Raw genomic sequence first — 22825 nt, forward strand, 5'->3', positions numbered from 1 at the left:
GTAGATGCAACCAATACAAACTGAAATGGGAGTCTGAGTGTAGTGTTTGTTTGGAGGATTAAATGATCATGAGCAAAGTGAATATCTAGAACTTGATGTTTTATTGACAGAAATCTACAACGCGTTTCAATTACAAACTCAAGAATCTTTTTCAGACATAAAAATACATCTGTCAGATTTTAAATATAAACCAATAAATCCCTGACACATGTTTCATGCGATTTTGCACATCTTCAGTGCAATGCTCTGGCACCGGTCTGCGTGACTCGGAGGGATGAGAGCGGTGACGTCACTGAAAAGTGGTAGACCGGCACTGGACACAGGAGATAGCAGCGGTAGGTGAGTACATTAATACACTCACAGTATATTACATGCACATATACACATTTAACCCCTTAACGTCCAATGACAGACACAGTCCGTCATTGGACGTTAAGGGGTTAAATGTGTATATGTGCATGTAATATACTGTGAGTGTATTAATATACTCACCTACCGCTGCTATCTCCTGTGTCCAGGACACAGTCCGTCGTTGGACGCCTCCCCTTGTTTGGTGTGGGCTCCGGCAGTGAGCTCGCACTTTTTCCAGCACATGACGATGATCTGTACAGTTGAAATGTGCCCGGAACAGCTGCGGGTGGAATAGCGATTCATCTGCGGTTGTTAACATGTTAAATGCCACTGTTAAACTCTGACAGGGGCATTTATCATGCACGCGCAGGAAGCGCGTCATTACCTCCTCCCTTCGGCGCCCGTGTCACATGACCACGGGTCGCCGATGGGTTGGAATGACAACCCGGGATCAGCAGAAGACCCCTGTGGTTGTCGCTATGAGCACCGCCTGGTGGTCAGTGCTCATAGCAAGTGAGCATATCTGCCACATAGGGCAGGACTGCAGCCCTGCGCTATGTAGCAAAGGCAATCTGACAAGTGCAGCTTCTAGTCTCCCATGGAGACTAGTGAAGCAAGTGAAAAGTTAAAAAAAAAAGTTTTTAAAAATGGTAAAAAAATAAAAAAATATAAATGTTCAAATCACCCCCATTTCGCCCCATTCAAAATAAAACAATAAAAAGTCAAATATACACATATTTGGTATCACCGCATTCAGAATCGCCCGATCTATCAATATATAAAAATAATTAATCCAATCAGTAAATGGCGTAGCAAGAAAAAAATCGAAACACCAGAATTACGTTTTTATTGGTCGCTGCAACATTGCAATAAAAGGCAATAGCGGGCGATCAAAAGAACATATCTGCACCAATATGGTATCAATAAAAACGTCAGATCGGCACACAAAAAATTAAGCCCTCACCCAGCCCCAGATCTCGAAAAATGGAGACGCTACGGATCTCGTAAAATGGCAACTTTTTTTTTTTTTTTTTTAAACTTTGATATTTCTTTTCACCACTTCCGGCAGGTTAGTTTTAGCTTTTAGTGAATCTAAAAAGAAAACCAACAAAAAAACAAATAAAAAACAAGTGTGGGATTGCACTTTTTTTTTGCAATTTAACCGCACTTGTAATTTTTTTTCCCATTTTCTGTTACACGACATGGTAAAACCAATGGTGTTGTTCAAAAGTACAACTCTTCCCACAGAAAACAAGCCCTCACATGGCCATTTTGACCAAAATATAAAAAAGTTATGGCTCTGGGAGCAAAAAATGAAAATGCAAAACCAAAAATACCCCTGGTAATTAAGGGGTTAATGAATACAAAAATGTATGGGAGGGCTTCTTTAAGGAGAGACACCAATGCCAATGTTAAAATTTTGTAATAGCTCAGGATTTATCCATGGTTACACACAAAAAATCTAATTCTTCCAGTCTCATGATAGAAGTCCTAGGATAGAAAAGTCAGCTTGGTTAACCATGGATGGACCAAAGTTATTACAAATCAGCCATCAGATAATGATACATCAAACTAATCTTCTTATCTATAAAAGACAGTCTTTGTTACAAGGCTTATTGGCTACTGAGGCCAAGGGTGCGTTCACTTATATTAAGGAGATACTGTGAGCTAATCTTTATTTATTGATGTGAAGAAGGAGAAAAATTAACTATATCTACTTTATAGGAAAGTGCTGGCATTGTACAGTATATGGCCATCTATTGCAGTAGGCCAGCTTCATTCTCTTTATAATCAGATAAATTGATTTATCCGCTGCATTACTTTAGCACAGTATAGTTAATCATCAGCTTTTGAGACGCTAATTCAAAAGTAACAATTAGTATGGCTGCCTTTCCTGATTTTACTCTTTGAAAAAAAAGGTCATCATGACAGCACATAGAAAAGCAAACATAATTAGTCATTTTGGAAGTTGCCGTAACTTCTGATCTCTTAATATATGGCGATTTTTAGCTCCAATTCCTTATATTATTACTTTGTTCTATAATTCCTTCTTTTCTCAGGTAAGGTACTAAGCAGACATTTTGTTTAATACATTTATGCTCGTTCATTTCTTTTGCATATTTCCTATCACAGAAATTATTTCACTTAGAGCTATTAACTTCTTGATTGCTGGGGGTCATCCGTTGGCGCAACACCGATCCTGAGAATTGTGAGTTTGAATGGAGCAGTAATTCAATTCATTCAGTGCTGTAGATCAGCTGAATGCTGTACTCGGCTATCTCTGAAGAACTCATAGATAGTGATGAGCGAGTATACTCGTTGCTCGGGTGGTCTCTGAGTATTTTAGCGTGCTCGGATATTTAGTTTTCTTCGCCTCAGCTGCATGATTTGCGGCTGCTAGACAGCCTGAATACATGGGAGGAATACCTGTTTGTTAGGGAATTCCAAGCCTGTCTACAAGTCGCAAATCATGCAGCTGAGACGACGAAAACTAAATCTCTGGAGGTCACCCAAGCATGCTCTTTGAGACGCGAGCAATGATGCTACTCGCCCATCACTACTCGTAGAGAATAAATGGAGTACAAGTGCGCGTGATCTGATGACACATCCATTTCAGTCTCCATTTTATTTCAGATTGTTTCTTTAGGCCATGTTCACATGTTCAGTATTTGTTCAAGATTTTAAATCAGAATTTCTAAGCCATCAGGAGTGGATCAACCTAAGGAAAACTATGATGGAAACATGTCGCTTCTGTATTTTTCACCCACTGCTGGTTTAGGCTTACAAATACTGACGTAAAATACCAACCAAATACTGAACATGTGAATATGGCCTTATAATGAGGACATCTCCACCGGATTACACCCATTGACACTTTGTCAATATTGTCTTGTTTTATGGAGTCATGAGTGGTTAAAATCTCATGCAGATGATGAAGTGATTGATTAGAATCCCAAAATATATAGGCAATGGAATATATACTAGCAAAAATGAATACAAAAATAGATCTCTAAAAATAATCTCTACCTACTGAGATTCTAATTCAAATAAGTATTACCATAATGGGAAATACAGAAAATTGGAATCTGGAGAAAATCTGTAAAATGTGGTTATGTAAGAGTGTACAGAAATGTTCCTACTTTATCAAATCACTCTACTCATTTTCGCACATCGTACCCCATAACATAACACATCAGTGACATGATGCAAGTTTGCTTGCTTGTTCATATGTTCTTAGTGTTACTGATAATCCATCAACTCTTGCTTATGAAATAATTTCTAATCTTTTTTTCAGAGGCCAGTACTTTTGATGAAGTGTGGATTATTGTAGGTTCTATCTTAGGTGTACTCCTTGTTCTTCTCCTGTTGACTGCTTTTGGTAAGTATGAGCACTGTAGGTATCAAATGTAACTTTACTTTACCCCTGAAATTCATATTGTGGAATTTTAATCCTTTTTGCTTCTTTCTTAGTTATTTATAAGAGATTAAAGGAGAAACAGATTAAACATAACCACAGCAAGGAAATCATAGATATCATACAAGAAGATAAAGAGCTCTCCAAGCTGCGGGGCTTGTCAAATGCTGTTGGTTTAGCTAATGCATGCTATGCTATAAGGTAAAAACCATCTGACATTTTTGCTTCACTTATTAGGTTTTTTTGTGATAATATGCTCATCAAGATTAGGAATAAGGGTATTTCCTTGATTAAAGGAACCCAATAAACTGTTTATAAGAAAGTAACTAATTATATTGATAAGTACATTAATTAATTATGTTACATTATTATTTATGAACAATGGTTTTGGCTTTTTCTCTGCTGCAGAGTATCTGCATATCAGCCACGATATGTGGCCTATATTTAATCACAACAGGCAGAGCTCACCATCATTTCCAGTGCTGCTCTCCTCCAATTAACTGTTTGTTAACTTAATCATTAGTTTCAATTAGTAACTCAGGACAGAGAATAGTGTGGCTCTACCAAGAGGTTGAGAGAGTTAAAAACAGTGAAGATCGATGTTTAAAAGGGTGTCTGAAATAGACATTTAGGCTTGCAAAGTAATAAACTGAGTTGTTACTTACTCTCCACCAGTGTCCATCAATCCCTTTCCACCACTCTTCTATTCTTTGTTGACAGCCTGTAGCATTGACATTATGACTAAAGTGCATGTGACCGCTGCAAGCAATCAATGCACTCAGCAGTGATTCTGATGTATAGAGTACGAGCTGCTAAGTCTATTAGTTGGCTGCACTGTAGTCGAGATGTCACCACTGCAACCTGTCAACAAAGACCAGGGCAAGTACTGTATGACTCACAATACGAATTGTCAACTGTATAACAAAGCTACCTAGTTACATAGATTGAAAAAAAAGACCTAGTTCCATCAAGTTTAATCTTCCCTACAACCAAACTTTTTTTCACAGTACTCTGCCAACAAAAAATGAAATGGAAAACTTGCCCAGCTTCCCTAGAGTGAATTTAGAACTATGTATTTTCTTGGGAAGTGGAGCATTTGGAGAAGTATATCAAGGCGTCGCTAAGGATATAATTGGTCCTGGAACTGGAAGTCACAAAGTTGCTGTGAAGGTAATGTTAGTTTCAGAGGTCAGTTGTAGGTTTTCATAACTTAAAGGTGTTATCCACTACTCGGACAACTCCTCAATCCCAATGACCCCCCCAGTAAAATAATAACCCTTAGACTGACCTCCAATACTGGCATCGTTCCTGTGGTGTTGTGTTTGGTTCTCCCGGGACTTGCGTAACATAACAACCAATCAGTGCTGGGTTCATGCTCACCTCTTTCAAATATAGACATCCAGAATAAAATGAGAGAACAGCCGCAGCTCTCACTTCTTCCAGATGTTAATTACACCTTTCGGAAAGAAAAGTGAAGCCAGCACTGATTGGCCGCAGGCATCACGTGATACAGCAATGTAACATGATCCCCAGGAGACCTAGTGCTGACATCGATGGAATGGCCCAAGCACCAGAGGTGTCCTCTGAGTAGTGGACAATCACTTTAATCAAAATCTTCAAAGTTTTTTGTTCCAGTGTACCAGTCAGGTGTTGTCACCCATTGCACACAAATTGTAAGAAAATGTCTAAGTGAAAGTTTAAATTATCTAAGAAAATGTAGATATTGGGCTGGTATTTCACAGACTTGAATAGCTAGAACACAGAAGCATGGGATTAGAATGATGTAAAAACGAAATTAGAAACCTTTTTAACTTTATGCTATGGGCTAAGGTTCATAATTGCTCAGTCAATGGAGAACAATAGTTTAATTTGAAATGTTTTTAATTTGTTGATATGTGACAGCATGACAAAACCCCAAATCTACAAATAACATATAGAAGTCAGAGCCATAGCTAACAAATAAACTGGGTAACATTCCCAATAAATAAAATGAGTGATCATCTTTATTGTGGACCAAATATGGGCCACTTGGCTATCCACATGATAGAATAAACATTTTTCTTTTCATTTATATCATTTTGTTTGATGTGGATGTATTTAATCATTTATATTGAACAGACTCTGAAAAGTGATGCAACAGACGAAGAAAAAGTGGAATTTCTAAAGGAAGCACATTTGATGAGGTATAAAATGTAATCTTACATAAAACATACCATAATTTAATATGATATATGAACAAATTAATAGTAAATTAAAAGTATTCCTCTGAGGACCATCCACTTTTATTGACACAGATGATTAAGTTACAGAAAAGTAGAGCCGGGGCTTCATGCACATAATATGGGAATTTCATATACGTAGTATTCATCAATATCTTTTGTCAATTAATTTAAACCAAAAACTGTCATAAATACATTAAAAGGATTGTATATTATTGACCGAACCCCTATTAATGGCCTCAGGGTGCTGCATAAATTAAAGCAAAATTGTACTTTCCTCTCAGCTTGGTTCCATTCCTCCACTCACTCTTAGTTCTATGTTCCTTGCCGGTCTCCTGACATAAACAATGTCATTTGCAGCTTATGGTCGGCTGCTGATCGACTGCAGCTATAACAGTTCCATCCAAGCAGAATCTACTGAGAAGCAGGAAGCAAAATTGTGGATGAACATAGAGGATCAAAAATCTGTTTTCCACCTGGGTCATATTTTTGGTTGCATTCTCTCGGTAGTGGAGAGTTTTTATGCTATTCATATTTCTCTTACATTTTAATACTTTTTTTACACAGCCAATTTCACCATCCTAATATCCTAAAGCTGCTCGGTGTCTGCCTTCATAATGAACCTCAATACATTATCCTGGAATTAATGGATGGTGGGGATCTGCTTTCATACTTGCGAGGTGCTCGGGTAAATACTCATGTAAGTATGAGAATTGTACTTTTTACTTCTGAATCCATTTAAACTGTTAAGCAGACATTCGCAAATTTTGTTATTGGATTTGCCTGTGTAAATAATTCTCTTGCAGGAAGTCTTTCTCTGTTGGGTTGTAGCGGTAGGAACCAATGGTGGACATTACTGTGCTCATAGGGGGGATCATCATGCATCTTTCCAAAGATTCTAGATAAGCATTTTAGTATATCTGATTTATTTATTGGTTATTTAGTATTTGTTATCTGGGTAACTTTTAAGGGTAGCAGATCTTTCCAAAGAGTCCAGCTGAGTATGGATTTTACCAATTAGCTTAGCAAATTGACAGATCAGTGCATTTAGCAAAATTTAAAATTCGCTAGATCGCTTAGATTTACCAGGGAAGTTTGGTTCACAGCCAAGTTATTCTCTGCTAATTTAATGGCTCTCATTATCCTCTGTGGACTCTCCAGTTTCTCAAGCCCATGTAGTATAATAATTGTCATATGTAAAAATAATGAAAAATACTCACTTCAAAACTCATCTCTCTGGACCCTCTGCTCCTCACCATGATCCATCTGGTCTTTGTTGTATCTAATTATCACAGCTGCAAGCACTGAAAGTCCTCTTCTTGCTAGGCTGGTAATTAAGACTTGGATAAAGCCAAGGATGGTTTTGCGCTGGTGCACATAAGGTCATAGCACACACTGTGATGTCAGGAGAACCTCAAAAGAGCCAAAAGTACCCACATAGCGTGAAGAGGAACAGGATTTCAGCTATTTTATTTTAGGAAAGCATGGAGCTCAATGGATATAAAATGTTATATATTTAACCTTCTGAAGGCCCTTTACGGCCAGTCAGCTGCCATTTTGCTGAATCCGTGTAGAAAAATTCATTTTGAAAAATGCAGGTTTTTGTAAAATCAGAGTACAATTCTATCCCACACGAATAAATTCTCTCATCTTTACAGTTGAATATAATGTTAAAAACTTCACACAGAAGGCCAAAGAATAGATTATGATTTCAAAGAACAGTAATCTCATAACAAAATAATATTTTTTTTCTTTTTTGAAATTGTGTAAATTAATGTTAACCAATCAATAAAAAAAAAAAAATCCTACCCATAGATGACACTTACTGTTATTTACTGACAGAATCACAAAATGTTAAAGGAGTTTTATACTTTTGAAAAAGGGCAACCCAAAAGTTTCTTGCCATATAAAGTAACAAAATGAAATAGTACTTACCCGTTGATGCGCCAATCTCTGTACTTTGGTGGCAGTGATGTGATGACATGTAAACAGCTAACATTACATCTGTAGCTGAGCCACTGAGCTCAGTAATTGACTGCTGCCAACATGACATGATTGCTGCAGCCAAAACACTGAAACTGGAGTAGCAGCGCAGAGCCTGTGATGATCCGGGAAAGGTGAGTACTATCTTTTTTTGTTATTTTACAAGACAGGAAACATTTTCTAAAAGTGTTAAACCTCTTTAAATATTTGCAACACTTCATTCATTTCTCAATTCTTGGTAAAATATGGTAATATAGCAATACTTAAATATTCCCAATTTACACAAATATTCACTGATCTTGGGAAATTGATCCTTACATTAATTTTACAATGTTTAAAATATTATTCCCACTTCTTTTTTGTGTAACTAGTTTTCAAGGGTTTATTTGTCGTTGACACTCAACTAGATTTCATATGTAATGTGAGCAAACATAGATTGATGTACTGCGGTCATGATGCCCAAAAATTAGTAATGACAAGCTTGGCAAAAACTCCAAGGCTCTAGTCAGAATTACACTCATAAACCACATGTGGAGGCTTACATGGAAAGTTGGAAGTAAACTTTGGTCCACAATTATCTATAAATATGTGCATGGCTATGTTTCTCATAGGTCCAAGAGACATTGTTGTCAACTGTGGATCTTCTGGATATGTCACTGGATATTTCCACAGGCTGTGTATATCTCGAGAAAATGCATTTTGTCCACAGGTAAGTTAATAAAAAATGAATTGCAGCTTTTCTAGGGGGCCTGATAATGAGGCTCTAGAGATGTTCCGTAGGAATATATCAGTTACCACACATGTTAGTCTCCATGGGACTGACAGAAATACCCGAGGACAGTGCTTGGCTATATCTGGCAGTCCCAAAAAAATAAATGGTGCACATTTAAATGCATAAATGCCCTTACTATGGATTATTACCAAGGCTTCACAATGCAATCTGCATCTTAGATTTTTTTTTACTTCTTTGCATCTCCACCCTCCCATCCAAAAAAAGGGATACAATTATTTGATAAGTCACATGAATGCAAATAGTATAAATAAAATCTTGGCCCCGTCCCAAATAAAACAAGTACTTATGCAATTACAGTGCTGGAAAAAATAAAAAAGTTATTGCTCCTGGAATGCTACTTTACCAAATGAGAAAAAAACAACTTGAACTTTAAGGATTAAAACATACTTTTTATTTCGCTTCTGGAGGGGTGTCACTAATGGCTAGTGTTGAGCATTCCGATACTGGGTATCGGCCGATATTCGCTGTATCGGAATTCCGATACAAAGTACCGATATTTTTACAATATCGGATACCGGAATCAGAAGTTCCCATAATGCAATGAGCCAATGTTGAGGCTGTGATTGGCTGCTGAAATGATGTCATCATGATGCGCGGTCTATGCGCATCATGATGCGCGGTCTGTGTGGGCCTGCTGGGGGTCTGTGTGGGCCTGCCTGGGGTCTATGCGGGCTGCCGGGGGTCTGTGCGGGCCTGCCGGGGGTCTGTGCGGGCCTGCCGGGGGTCTGTGCGGGCCTGCCGGGGGTCTGTGCGGGCCTGCCGGGGGTCTGTGCAGACTGCCGGTGGTCTGTACGGGCCTGCCGGGGGTCTGTATGAGCCTGCTGGGGGTCTGTGCGGGCTGCCGGGGGTCTGTGCGGGCCTGCTGGGGGTCTGTACGGGCCTGCCAGGGGTCTGTGCGGGCTGCCGGGGGTCTGTACGGGCCTGCCGGGGGTCTGTGCGGGCTCCCGGGGTGTCTGTGCGGGCTCCCGGGGGTCTGGGTCTGTGCGGGCCTGCCAGGGGTTGTGTGTGTGTGCAGGCATCGTCCGATGGGACTACAAGTCCCATCGGGCGATGCCTGCTACAATGACAGTGACTGACACATTAGCCAAAGATGGGACAGTAGTAGTCCCATCATCCGGCTAATGTGTTGAATGTAAAAAAAAAAAAACATACATACATACTACATACGGTACATACTACATATATACAACATTCATACAACATACATACAAACAAACTACATACATACTACATATATACTACATTCCTATAACATACATACATTCTACATATATAGTACATTCATACAACATACATACATACTACATATATACTACATTCATACAACATACATACATACATACTACATATATACTACATTCATACAACATACATACATACATACTACATATATACTAAATTCATACAACATACATACATACTACATACATACTACATTCATACAACATACATACATACATACTACATATATACTACATTCATACAACATACATACATACTACATATATACTACATTCATACAACATACATACATACTATATACATACTACATATATACTACATTCATACAACATACATACATACATACATACTACATACATACAATACATTCATACATTCATACAATACATACATACATATAGACATACAGTACATATAACATAGAGTACATACTCACCATCACTTGTCACTTTGATCCCCAAAGCCAGTGTCATCTCACTGTAAAAAATATTAAATTAACAAGCAAGCAATATACTCCCTGATCTGCAGAAATCCACGAGTGTCCCACGACGATCTCCTGCAGTGCATCACTGAGAGGTTACTATAGTTCACTGGTCTCACTTTTTTGGCAAAAGCTGCGTGGGAACTTTTTCACACAGCAATGCCAAAAGTGAGACTAGGGATTATATTTTTACAGTGGAGGAGGAATACAGTGCGGAAGGATACCTACCTCCCGTCATTGTATTCCTGGGGCTCCTAGAGAGCGGTGGCATCAGCTGATGCTGCTGTTCTCCACGAGAGATCGTCGTGGGACACTCGTGGATTTCTGCGGATCAGGGAGTATATCGGTTGTTTGTTATTTTAATATTTTTTAAAGTTGACACTGGCTTCGGGGATCAAAATGACAAGTGATGGTGAGTATGTACTCTATGTTATATGTACAGTATGTCTATATGTATTTATTGTATGAATGTATTGTATGTAGTATGTATGTTGTATGTCTGTAGCATGTTTTATGTATGTTGTATGTAGGTAGTATGTATGTAGTATGTACTATGTATGTATGTTGTATGAATGTAGTATATATGTAGTATGTATGTTCTATGTATGTTGTATGGCTGTAGTATATACGTAGTATGTATGTGGTATGCATGTTGTATGAATGTAGTATATATGTAGTATGTATTTAGCATGTAGTATGTATGTTGTATGAATGTAGAATATATGTAGTATGCATGTAGTATGTATGTTGTATGTATGTTGTATGAATGTAGTATATATGAAGTATGTATGTTGTATGAATGTAGTATATATGTAGTATGTATGTAGTCTGTATGTATGTTGTATGAATGTAGTATATATGAAGTATGTATGTAGTATGTAGTATGTATGTATGTTGTATGAATGTAGTATATATGTAGTATGTATGTAGTATGTATGTGTGTTGTATGAATGTAATATATATGAAGTATGCATGTAGTATGTATGTTGTATGTATGTAGCATGTAGTATGTATGTATGTTGTATGAATGTAGTATATATGTAGTATGCATCTAGTATGTATGTTGTATGAATGTATATAGGAAGTATGTATGTAGTATGTATGTTGTATGAATGTAGTATATATGTAGTATGTATGTAGTATGTATGTATGTTGTATGAATGTAGTATATATGAAGTATGTATGTAGTATGTATGTATGTTGTATGAATGTAATATATACAGTATGTAGTATGTATGTAGTATGTATGTATATTGTATGAATGTAGTATATATGAAGTATGTATGTAGTATGTAGTATGTATGTATGTTGTATGAATGTAGTATATATGTAGTATGTATGTATGTTGTATGAATGTAGTATATATGTAGTATGTATGTTGTATGTATGTTGTATGAATGTAGTATATATGAAGTATGTATGTAGTATGTATGTATGTTGTATGAATGTAGTATATATGTAGTATGTATGTAGTATGTATGTTTGTCGTATGAATGTAGTATATATGAAGTATGTATGTAGTATGTATGTTGTATGAATGTAGTATATATGTAGTATGTATGTAGTATGTATGTATGTTGTATGAATGTAGTATATATGAAGTATGTATGTAGTATGTATGTATGTTGTATGAATGTAGTATGTATGAAGTATGTATGTAGTATGTAGTATTTATGTATGTTGTATGAATGTAGTATGTATGTAGTATATATGTTTTTTTTTTTTTTTTACATTCAACACATTAGCCGGATGATGGGACTACTACTGTTCTATCATTGGCTAATGTGTCAATCACTGTCGGACGATGCCTTCACACACACACACAACCCCCGGCAGGCCCGCACAGACCCCCGGCAGTCCGCACAGACCCCCGGTAGGCCCATACAGACCCCTGGCAGGCCCGCACAGACCCCCAGCAGCCCGCACAGACCCCCGGCAGGCCTGCACAGACCCCCGGCAGCCCGCACAGACCCCCGGCAGCCCGCACAGACCCCCGGCAGCCCTGCACAGACCCCCGGCAGGCCCGCACACACCACCGGCAGCCCGCACAGACCCCCGACAGGCCCGCACAGACCCCCGGCAGGCCTGCACAGACCCCCGAGAGGCCCGTACAGACCCCGCCCGCACACACAGACACGCACAGTGTCCGCCCACGCACTGCCCACACTCTTCCCCCCTCCCAAACTGGATGTGCAAGTAAAGAAAGGGTTTTTTTTAATTCCGATATTTCTGTCCCATTGACTTGAATGGGGTTTCTGGTATCGGAATCGGCGATACCCAATACTTTTTGGGTATCGGTCCGATCCAATCCGATCCGATATTTCTCAATATCGGAAAGTATCGCTCAACACTACTAATGACTGTTCCCTACACCCAGTAAAATAAAATACTTACCAACCACCATGTTCTGCTCTTCCCAGTCCCGCTCTACCATCTTGTGTCGTCAGCTCCTGACTGGCTGGAAATCAGATGTAACGGTCACAAGTTTTCAATGTAATTTTTATGAGATCCTCATTCTGACCTCGTTCTGGCTCTCATAGACTAACATTGAGAAGTGACCTCCGGCCTGCCCAGCAAACAATAGAGATATCCGGCAGGTAACAACTAGTAAAAGACGACCAGAGCGATTTTGATAACAGAAGGAGACAGCGACTGGGAACATGGGTTAATATTACCACTTCAATAGTGAAATTTTTAAAAAAAACATTGGAGTGGTGCTTTATACACTGTTTAAATAAAAGTATTGAATGATCTTTTGTTTAGAGACTTGGCTGCTCGCAACTGCCTGGTATCAGTAAAAGAATACCACAACCCAACGAGAATTGTTAAGATTGGGGATTTTGGACTAGCTAGAGATGTGTATAAAAGTGATTATTACAGAAAGAAAGGAGAAGGACTCCTGCCAGTTCGATGGATGGCTCCAGAAAGTCTCATTGATGGCATTTTTACCACTCGCTCTGATGTTTGGTGAGTTTCATCCTGTAATACCTGAGTTCTCACTACTTTACATATTATTAAAAACAACTTTTAAGATATTTCCTTTTATGTTAGCGTACATTACTGGTGCTGCATAGTGTTGCTGATGTATATGGGCCAAGGTGCTAAGGCTCCCACAGGTTGCTTGAAACACAACTCTGAAGTTTGTAGCTCCGGCGCGAGCTTTGTGCACAGAGCGGTATACTGATTCAATAGTAAGTCTGTGGCCCATACCCTGCACAGACCCATAAACTTACTATTGAGCTGTATAAAGCTCTGTGCCCACAGTTCTTGCAGGAGCTACAGACTTCAGCGAGGTGTTTTGTCTGATCGGTTCAGGGTCTCAGGACTCAGATTACCACCAATCTTTAATAATATGAAGTGCCTCTAATAAAGTTTTTTAAATAAATCATTGTAATTTAGAATCATTTCTATATCTTGTCATCTGAATTTTCTTCTTCTGGAAAGGGGAACATTTTAAGACTAACTGTTAATTTGATTTTTTTCAAAAATAAATAGTACAAGACAGGAAACTTTGTAATAAATCTTATCAGAGAAATATTTCACTCTGTTTTTCATGGGTAAAATTTCAGTGAATACTGGTTTTCCCATTGCTGAGATAAGAAATGAAAATTGGTGCTCATAAAATTTTATGGAGAGTGGTGGACACTAAAAGATGTAGAGGCAGACTTAGGTCATATTCACACATTCAGTGTTTAGTCAGTAGTTTACATCAGTACTTTTAAGCCAAAATCAGGAGTGGAACTGTTGTGAGTTCATTTTCCCCTTCACTACTGAGGCCCGAGGAACTCCCTCTTCTGGTAAAGAAAGGTAGTGAGCCTGATTATCAAACACCTGAGCCTGATGATGATGACTGGCTGAGTGGAGTTACTGACTGGATATAAGGCTGCCGACGCCCTTCTGCCCTGCGGGTGATTTCTCTGTGGGATCCTTGGAGACCAGTCTGAATTCCTGCTCTTCTAAAGCTAAGTTTTCTGCTCGGCTTTTTGCATTTGTGCTTTGACTTTGTTTTGCTTTGTTTTTCTGGATTTCTGCCATTCCCTGCTGGGGTGTGCTGAATTCCTTTAGCTCTGTCTTCTGAAAATACCTGAGTGCTGATTTAGTTTTTGAAGCCTAGCTGCTTCAGGGTCTTTTTCCATATCAGCTTGTTGGCTTATGTCTTTGATAGGGTTTTGGCAGATTGCAGACAGCAACCTTCCTTTCCTGTTCTGTTTAGTTAGCTTGGGCCCCATCGTTTGCTCAGCCTATCTTTCTATCTGTGTGAGTGTTTTTTCATCTTGCTTCACCGTCATTATATGTTGGGGGCTGCCTTTTACTTTGGGGTCTGCTCTGGGGCAGTTTAGATTTCCTTTTCTGTCTTTAGGCTATTTAGCTCTCCGGCTGTGATCGAGGGGTCTAGGGCATCGTAGGAACCCCCCATGGCTACTGCTAGTTGTGTTGATAGGTTCAGGGGTCTGCAATCTGATAGTTGCCAACTTCTCTGGTTTTCTGGACGTAGCTTCTATTTTTGTGTCTGCCTCCTACGGTGACTCAATCACAACATGGAACAATCAGAGTATGGACAAAGTCACACTACTATATAACAAGCCTGAGTGCTATGCGATAAAACATCACATAGCACTCGGACCAGTGTTATACTATGGGGCAACTCAGATCTGCAATTTTGTTCTCATGCCGACTCGGGATGAGAGAACAATGGCATGGCAGCATGCTGTGATTGGCAGCAAGACTCGGTTCAATCACACCCATACAAGTCTATGGGTGCGAGTGAAAAATCGCGCTGCGCTTGAATATCTCCCGAGTGTAGTACGATTCCCGCCGTTGCCGGCAGCAGAGGAAATTGAGGTTTTACATTCTCTGTCTCCTCCACAGCTGTGCTCCGATCCCGTCATGTGAGTTGCATGACACTTGTCTTCCGCTCGCAGCAGAGCAGGAGCCGAGGGTCATTAGCATTAGATCTCTCATCGGTTGCTAAAAGCCAGTGTGACTCCGGAATAAAAGGTATAATAGAAACTTAAGACTACTTCTGCATTTTTCATCCACTCCTGTTTTTGGCTTACAGATACTGAGGTAAAATACTCACCAAATAATCAGCGGGTCTTAGACTTTTTGCTGCTATTGTTTTAAAATGACAGTTACACTTTAGGTACTAAACTCAGTGATTAACTGTCAATTACATCTGTTTTATTCAGGTCATTTGGAGTTCTTTTATGGGAGCTTTTCGCCCTCGGACAACAACCTTATCAAGGGTATTCCAACATGGAGGTTTTACATTTTGTACGTTCTGGACAAAGAATGGATTCTCCAGACAACTGCCCTGATGACATGTATGTGGAAAATGTTATACTTTTGTCAGTACTCAATAAATTGTCTCTCTATGGTAAAAGGCCCAGAGATAAGCTGATCACCACAGGTTTGGTTTCAGAAAGTCAACTGCTGCCAACTGTACATTTAGTAGTAGTTTTACTTGTTGGTCGTTTAATAAGAGATGCTGATTATTATTGGCTCTCCATGCTTTGCCTTTTAGAGCGAGTGGACCCCATGTGGGGAATCTCTCTCTACAAAGTGAGATAGCCCCTTTACTATGACACAGTTTACAAGACATTCATGACACCACTGTACACGTTTAACTATAATACTTAATTATAATGTATGTGTAATGATGTACCAGTGCCAGAACTGCTGTTCATTTTTTTCCTCATTGTCAGTTTGGCAATAAAATGTATTCTCCTTTAAAGGCCCCCATACACATTAGACTAAAGTAAGTCAAAATGGCAGATATTGATGCATACAACTGACAATCTAATGTATACTGCTCAAAAAAATAAAGGGAACACTATTCCATTTGCAACAGGCTGTTTGTGTTCCCTTTATTTTTTTTGAGCAGTATATATGGATGCCCTCGTCTCTCCCCCAACAGATGATATCAGGTAAGGTAAGAATTCGGCATTTAATTGAAGCTGGCTTGTTTTTGAAACTTTCTGGTATTTTAATTTCACTGAACTTTATTGACATACGTAGGTGCGGATTACATGCGTTTTTGATCTGTTTCAGCTTTGGAAATGCAATAACAACGCATGTGCCTTTCTTACCTGTGGATTTTACCCATCTAACGTAAGTCTATGGGGAAATGTGGACAGAAAACTTAACGTGTCTGCAAGAGAAATTGACATGCTGCAGATTAATAAAACGCACTGCAAGTCAGTTTATGAAGCTTAAAAAGCAAGCACAGTTGCCATGAGATTTCTAGAAATCCCATCCACTTTGCTGGATGCCTTGTTTTTGATGTAGGGAAGACATGCAGCATCAAGATGCAATAAACAGAAACATAGAAACATAGCCTAAGATATAAGCTTCCTCCGGAGATGGCTGGCATCGATTCCATAGAAACACCGGAGTGCTTGGCCAGTTTAGCGCTCCTTTTTATGGGAGAGTCGGGGGGCAGGATAGCTGCTGGTCAAACAATTACTTTGGGTAATATGAGTGAGTGGGAATCTTAGGAGAAGCCCATTATGTGTCTTCCAGGATTAGAGACATACTGAACCTGCAGGAGAGCATTGTAATTACAGCCACAGCTGTGGTCGCAATGCAAAAGTAAATGTAAAGCCCCCGTCACACATAGCGAGATCGCTTCTGAGTCACAAGTTTTGTGACGCAAAAGCGATCTCACTAGCGAGATCGCTGTATGTGACACTGACCAGCGACCGGCCCCCCTGCCGGTTATCGCTGATCGTCCAGGAATAGCCAGGACATTTTTTTCATCGCTGGTCTCCTGCTGGCCAGCACGCATCGCTGTGTGTGACAGGTGGGAGACTAGCGATCAGCGCGCTGGTATCTAAGGTAAACGCAGGGTTTCTAAGCACCGGGCGGTGTTAGAAACCCGATGTGTACCTTAGTTACCAGCGCGCTGATGCAGGGAGCTGGTAACCAAGGTACACATCAGGTTTCTAAAGTACACAGCGACGCCGGGCGCTCGGCGTCGCTGGTGCTGATCGCTGGTGAAGCTGTCTGTTTGACAGCTCACCAGCAATCATGTAGCGACTCACCAGCGATCCTGACAAGTTGATATCGTTGTCGGGATCACTGGTGAGTCGCTATGTGTGACGGGGCCCTAAGTGTGGACTGGGTCAAACTATTTTATCAGGTTAGACTTTAGAAAACCAGATGTGGGCTTTTATTTGTGGAGAGATCTGTACGAAGGTAGTGGAGCGGATTTCTCCCTCTAGTCTGGGACTTTGCAAGTGGCCCATGATCACGATTCACATTTAATCCGGCAAGTAAGGGTTGGATGTGTCAGTTGTTGTTTTCAAGTGCAGTAGAGTTGGAGGTTTGTGTATGCATGGCTGTGTGAGATTTACCACAGATCAAAGTTTGGTTAAAAGTCGTTATCACCCTGGGATTCCTATGGTGGTGCAGATGCCCACGGCAATAGACTATGTACAAACGTTCCCGGCTGAGATCCTGTTGATGAAGATTTTAAACTTTAATTTGTGAAGTTTGGAAAATAAAGTTCTTGTTTTTAAACTTAGTGTGAATTGAGGCATACCTCAAAGAAAATTGCATGTCTGATCAAGCCTGCAACGCTATAAATCAGGCCAACAGACAAGATGTATTACCTACTGAAGCAGTTAGTCCTCTCCAGTAAGCAACAGTAGCAACCTCCAGCCTGTTGGTACAACATATTGCGGATCTGTGACAGACACCCCCAAAGGCGACCCCGGTCTATACAGGGGCCTGGTACAAAGTCAGGTCAGAGCTAAGGAAGATAAGCCCAGAGGACGACCTGGAAGCTTTTCTCACTGTATTCGAAAGAACAGTGGTGTGGGAGAGACTGACGATCTCAAAGTGGGCTGAAGTGGTGGCACCGTTCTTTCATGAGATACACCCAGAATATTTTGAACTCAGCAAGGAGGACACCCACATCTATGCAAAACTCAAAGGTGAAATCCTTGCTTTGATGGGGGTTAATATGTATGTTTGGGCACAATGAGTGTACCAATGTACAGTATGAGTGGTCCTTTATGGAGACCCGACCCTTTAGATCTCAGGCATATGACTTACTGTGTCTAGAAAAATGGGTCTCCAACTTGAGACCTTGAGCCCAGCCCAAATGATTGAGAGGGTAGTAGTCGATCGGTTGTGCAAACTCTGCCGGTATCTATACAGCGCTTAGTGGAGCAATGGGACACAGGCAACATAGATCAGGTTAGCCTGATAGAATGTTATATGGCCATGCAGGACTTGGTACACAACTCTGCCCCACTGCAGGTATTATGTCAGCCCCTTCAAGCCAGTATGACTGGAAAAGGGATACGACCCTCTGGTGTGGTCAGCCAGAACTGAGCTCATACTATCAGGTGATGGCAGTGCCAAGGGTCAGGACATGTGACTGCCAATTGCCCCCTCGCTGCTGAACCCCTGGACTGCGGGTTTGCTCACCAGGTATCAATGTATACCCAGACCGTCTACATCGTGAACACCGTCGGTACAGCTAGTGAACCCCATCTGTGTCATGTGTGCATAAAAGGGCAATGCGCAGAGGCTCTTTTGGACTCAGAGAGTCTAGTGACACTCGTCCATGGATCCTTGATCCTCAGGAAAAAAACAGCTGGAGGAAAAATTGAGGTCATTAGTGTACTCGGTGGAACTCCGGGAGTATCCGATAGCGAAGGTTACCCTGTCCTCCCCGTGCGGAGAGAGTAAATGTGCAATGGGAGTACTAAAGACTCTTCCTTACGAGACTATTTTGGTAAGGAAGAGACTTGCACCTGTTCTGTGGGAGGGTAAAGCTAACCTTCCCATGCTAAACATCTGCCTGGGCACGGAATCAGAAGATCCCAAGTCAGGGATACCTGCCGTAGGGGTCACCTTCATAGGGAAAGAATGTAATCTCGATTGGTTTCCCCTATAGGTTTTGGCAAGAGTGCTCAAAGAGATCACAACAATTCTGGATCTGGAAGTATCCCGGGGTACTTTTGGGACAGCTCAGCTCCAGGATCCCACACTGGCCCGGGCACGGGAAAGAGTGATAGAGATAAATGTGGTGGTTCAGCAACCAGGGTTAGAGTCATTTTTTCCTCGTATCGCAGGAGTTGCTATACGGAGTTGGCAAAATCCGAGATGAAGACATAAAACAGCTGGCAGTGCCCCAGTCTTACCGCCAGGCAGTGCTTGATTTGGCCCATAAACACATGCTGGCTAGCCACCTAGGCGTTAAAAAGATGCAAGAACGTATTCTGGAACAGTTTTTTTGGCCTAGGATTTATGCCGTTGTTCAGAAGTTTTGTGAGTCTTGCCTAGCATGTCAGCTGACCACACCCACCACAGATTTCCATAGGTTACTAGTTCCTCTGCCTGTTATAGAGATACCTTTTGAGCAGGTTGTCATGGATCTAACAGGGCCAAGATTAAAGTCACCCTGTGGCTACCAACACATATTAATGGCAGTGGATTATGACACTCATTACCCAGAGGCAATTCCACTTTGTCATACCTCGGCAAAACTTATTGCCCGGGAGCTGTTTTCCATGTTTAGAGGTCTTGGGCTACCTAAAGAGATCCTCATGGATTAGGGGACTCCTTTTATGTCCAAGGTGACAGAAGAACTGGGTAAGCTGCTCCAGATAAAACAACTGAGCACATTGGTGTACCACTCCCAGACAGATGGTTTAGTGGAGAGATTTCATTTAATTTCTGTCCCATGCCTCAGGAGGTGTGGGATGGGACAGATAAGGGTTTTACAGTATCATAGTAAGGTCAGAGACTCAGGCCTCGACCTTTAAGAGACTCCCGGGACAGGGATAATTAGGGTCCCAGCTCCAGGGACAGTTTGAGGCCCTTCTTCCTTATTGAAGACCATCACAGCATGACAACATCCCTGCTGGACATTGCTAAAGACACATGCTAACAGGGACCTACCCCCCCCCGTAAAAGCGTGATAGAACGCGTTGTGAATATGCAGGATCTCATCTTGGCTGTTATGCCTATTGTAAAGGAACATCTCATGCATGCCCAGGAATCGCAGAGGTGAGGATATAGTAGGAAGGCCACAGTCAGATCCTTTAAAAAAGGGGCAAAACACAAGCCACGGAGACACCATCACATGTTTCTCAACACAAGCAATGACAAGCCAGGTCTTTCCCCGGGAAGGAACAACCACGGGAAGGGCAGTCTCCAATGAAGGAAACCACCTATGCCAAAACATGTTTTGCTTGCGTTGAGAAACGTGATGGTGTCTCCGCGGCTTGTGTTTTCCATGTTTTTACATATTTCCCATAAGAGATGGGGGCATTACTCTAGAATCACTGCGTTGAGAAACATGTGATGGTGTCTCCGCAGTGTTGGATGTTGATCTCCATGAGTTTTTTCATCCTCATTTTTCACTTTAAAAAAGGGGATCAGGTATTGGTTTTGGTGCCCACCACAGAAAGTAAGTCCATGGCCTAGTGAAAAGTCTATATGAATTCTTGGATAAGGTCAAGAAGGTGAATTACAGGATATATCAGCCCGTAAAGAGGAAACCAGAAGAACTATACAGTGTAAATGTGTTAAAGCGAAAGACTTGGAATTTATGGGTACAGACGCGACTCCAGTCGTATCTTCTTTGTACCCTCCAACAGCAGCTCGGGAAGAGGCTGAGAAAAAGGTAAAGATAAGCATCGCTCTATCTAAACAGCAAAGACAGGAGGCTTGGAAATTAGTGCAGCGGAATATTGACATATTCTCGGAACTACCCAGCAGTACATCTGTGATCAGACATGGCATTGTTACCGAGCCTCAGGTAAGAATGCTAATGAAACCGTTCCGTGTGCCAGAAGCTTGGAGGCAAGCCATCACAGAAGAAATGCTCCACCTAGGAGACAGAGCAGTCCAGGAGTGAATGGGCTAGTCCCAATGTGTTGATTCCAAAGCCAGACGTATTGTTATGGTTTTGTAATGATTTTCAAAAATAGAATGAAGTGTCAAAATTTGACCTTTATCCAATGCCCCGGCTAGATGAGCTGATTGAGAGACTGGGACAGGTTCAGTAATTTATGACGCTCAATCTGACCAAGGTTTACTGGCAGGTGCCTCTGACAGAGTCGGGAGAAGAAAAGACCACCTTCATTACATCAGAGAGTTTCGTTTACTATGTGGTCTTGCCGTTTGCTTTACATGTGGCTCCGGCCATGTTTCAGAGGCTGATGGACATAGTTTTAGAGCCCCATCAGAAGTATGCATTGGCGTAACTGGATGATATTATCATCTATATTAACTGCTGGCATACCCACTTGTCCCATGAACAAGCGGAAATGGATTCTCTCAGAGTCGCAGGTTTAACGGCGAACCCAAAAAAATGTGTAAATGTGTAAAAATCATGTACCCCATTACTTGGGGTACATGATTGGCCGTGGGATTATCAAACCCCAAATAAACAAAATTGAGGTAATTCAAATTGGCACCATCTTATAACTTCGAAACAGGTAGGAGAATTCCTCCGCACCTTTGACCGATCTCTTAAAGGGAAAAAAATTGGTCATGTTTCGATGGAACCCTGAGGCAGACGAATAATTCCAGTTCATGAAGCTGGCATTGTGCAGACAGCCCGTCCTCACCAACCTCAACTTTAGGAATAGTTTTAACATTCAAACTAATGCCTCTGAAGTAGACCTAGGAGTAGTTCTGTCACAGGAGGTGCAAGGAGAGGTAGATCCAGTCACCTACTTGAGTGGGAAACTTACCCCAGCAGAGAAAGATTACTGTATAGCATAGTAGAGAAAGAGTGCTTGGCCATTAATTGGGGCTTGGAGTCCCTGTGCAATTATTTGCTGGGATGACAGTTCCTCCTGGTAATGGACAACTCTCCCCTGGTATGGATTAGAAATGCCAAGGAGAGTAATGCACCAGATCATTTTTGTCTTTACAAAATGTTAGTTTCTAGGTGCAACACTGAGCTCGGAAGTTGCAAAGAAATGCAAGTGGCCTGTCATGGGCATCTTGTATGGTAAAAGGTTTTCAACCCCTCAAGTTTGAACCGGTAAGGGGGCAGTGATGGGAATTGTTTATACAAGGGCCATTACATGTCACCCAGAATGTGTCTGGAGACATACTGAACCCCCCCCGGAGAGTGTTGTTATCACAGCCACAGCTGTGTGTCACAATGCAAAATTAAAAGTAAGGCTGCGTTCACACGTTGCATTTTTTTCGTGGCGGTTTTTAACGCGTGATTTTGCCACAAAAGCACAAAAAAACAGCATCCCATGCAATCCTATGGGATTCCGCAATGCTGTGCTAATGCTGCAGATTTTCCCGCGGGGTATTCGCATCGCTGAAAAATACGCAGCATGCTCATTAATTTGTGGAAT

General features: G+C 41.0%; 1 protein-coding gene across 2 annotated transcripts in view; it reads left to right on the top strand.

Annotated features, from left to right (window-relative positions):
• The window catches only part of ROS1 (ROS proto-oncogene 1, receptor tyrosine kinase), a 493170-nt gene that overhangs the window by 375597 nt on the left and 94748 nt on the right, over window positions 1-22825 (top strand). For both annotated transcript variants that reach the window (XM_073575944.1, XM_073575945.1), the window contains exons 32-40: window positions 3647-3730; window positions 3823-3967; window positions 4774-4936; window positions 5885-5949; window positions 6553-6685; window positions 8580-8677; window positions 13248-13451; window positions 15674-15808; window positions 16536-16595. In XM_073575944.1, the coding sequence (XP_073432045.1) occupies window positions 3647-3730; window positions 3823-3967; window positions 4774-4936; window positions 5885-5949; window positions 6553-6685; window positions 8580-8677; window positions 13248-13451; window positions 15674-15808; window positions 16536-16595 (1087 nt within the window). The remainder of the gene's footprint in view (window positions 1-3646; window positions 3731-3822; window positions 3968-4773; window positions 4937-5884; window positions 5950-6552; window positions 6686-8579; window positions 8678-13247; window positions 13452-15673; window positions 15809-16535; window positions 16596-22825) is intronic.

This window comes from Dendrobates tinctorius, unplaced genomic scaffold (genome assembly GCF_039654945.1).
Source record: "Dendrobates tinctorius isolate UK_male_01 unplaced genomic scaffold, ASM3965494v1 ptg000046l, whole genome shotgun sequence".
NCBI lineage: Eukaryota > Metazoa > Chordata > Amphibia > Anura > Dendrobatidae > Dendrobates > Dendrobates tinctorius.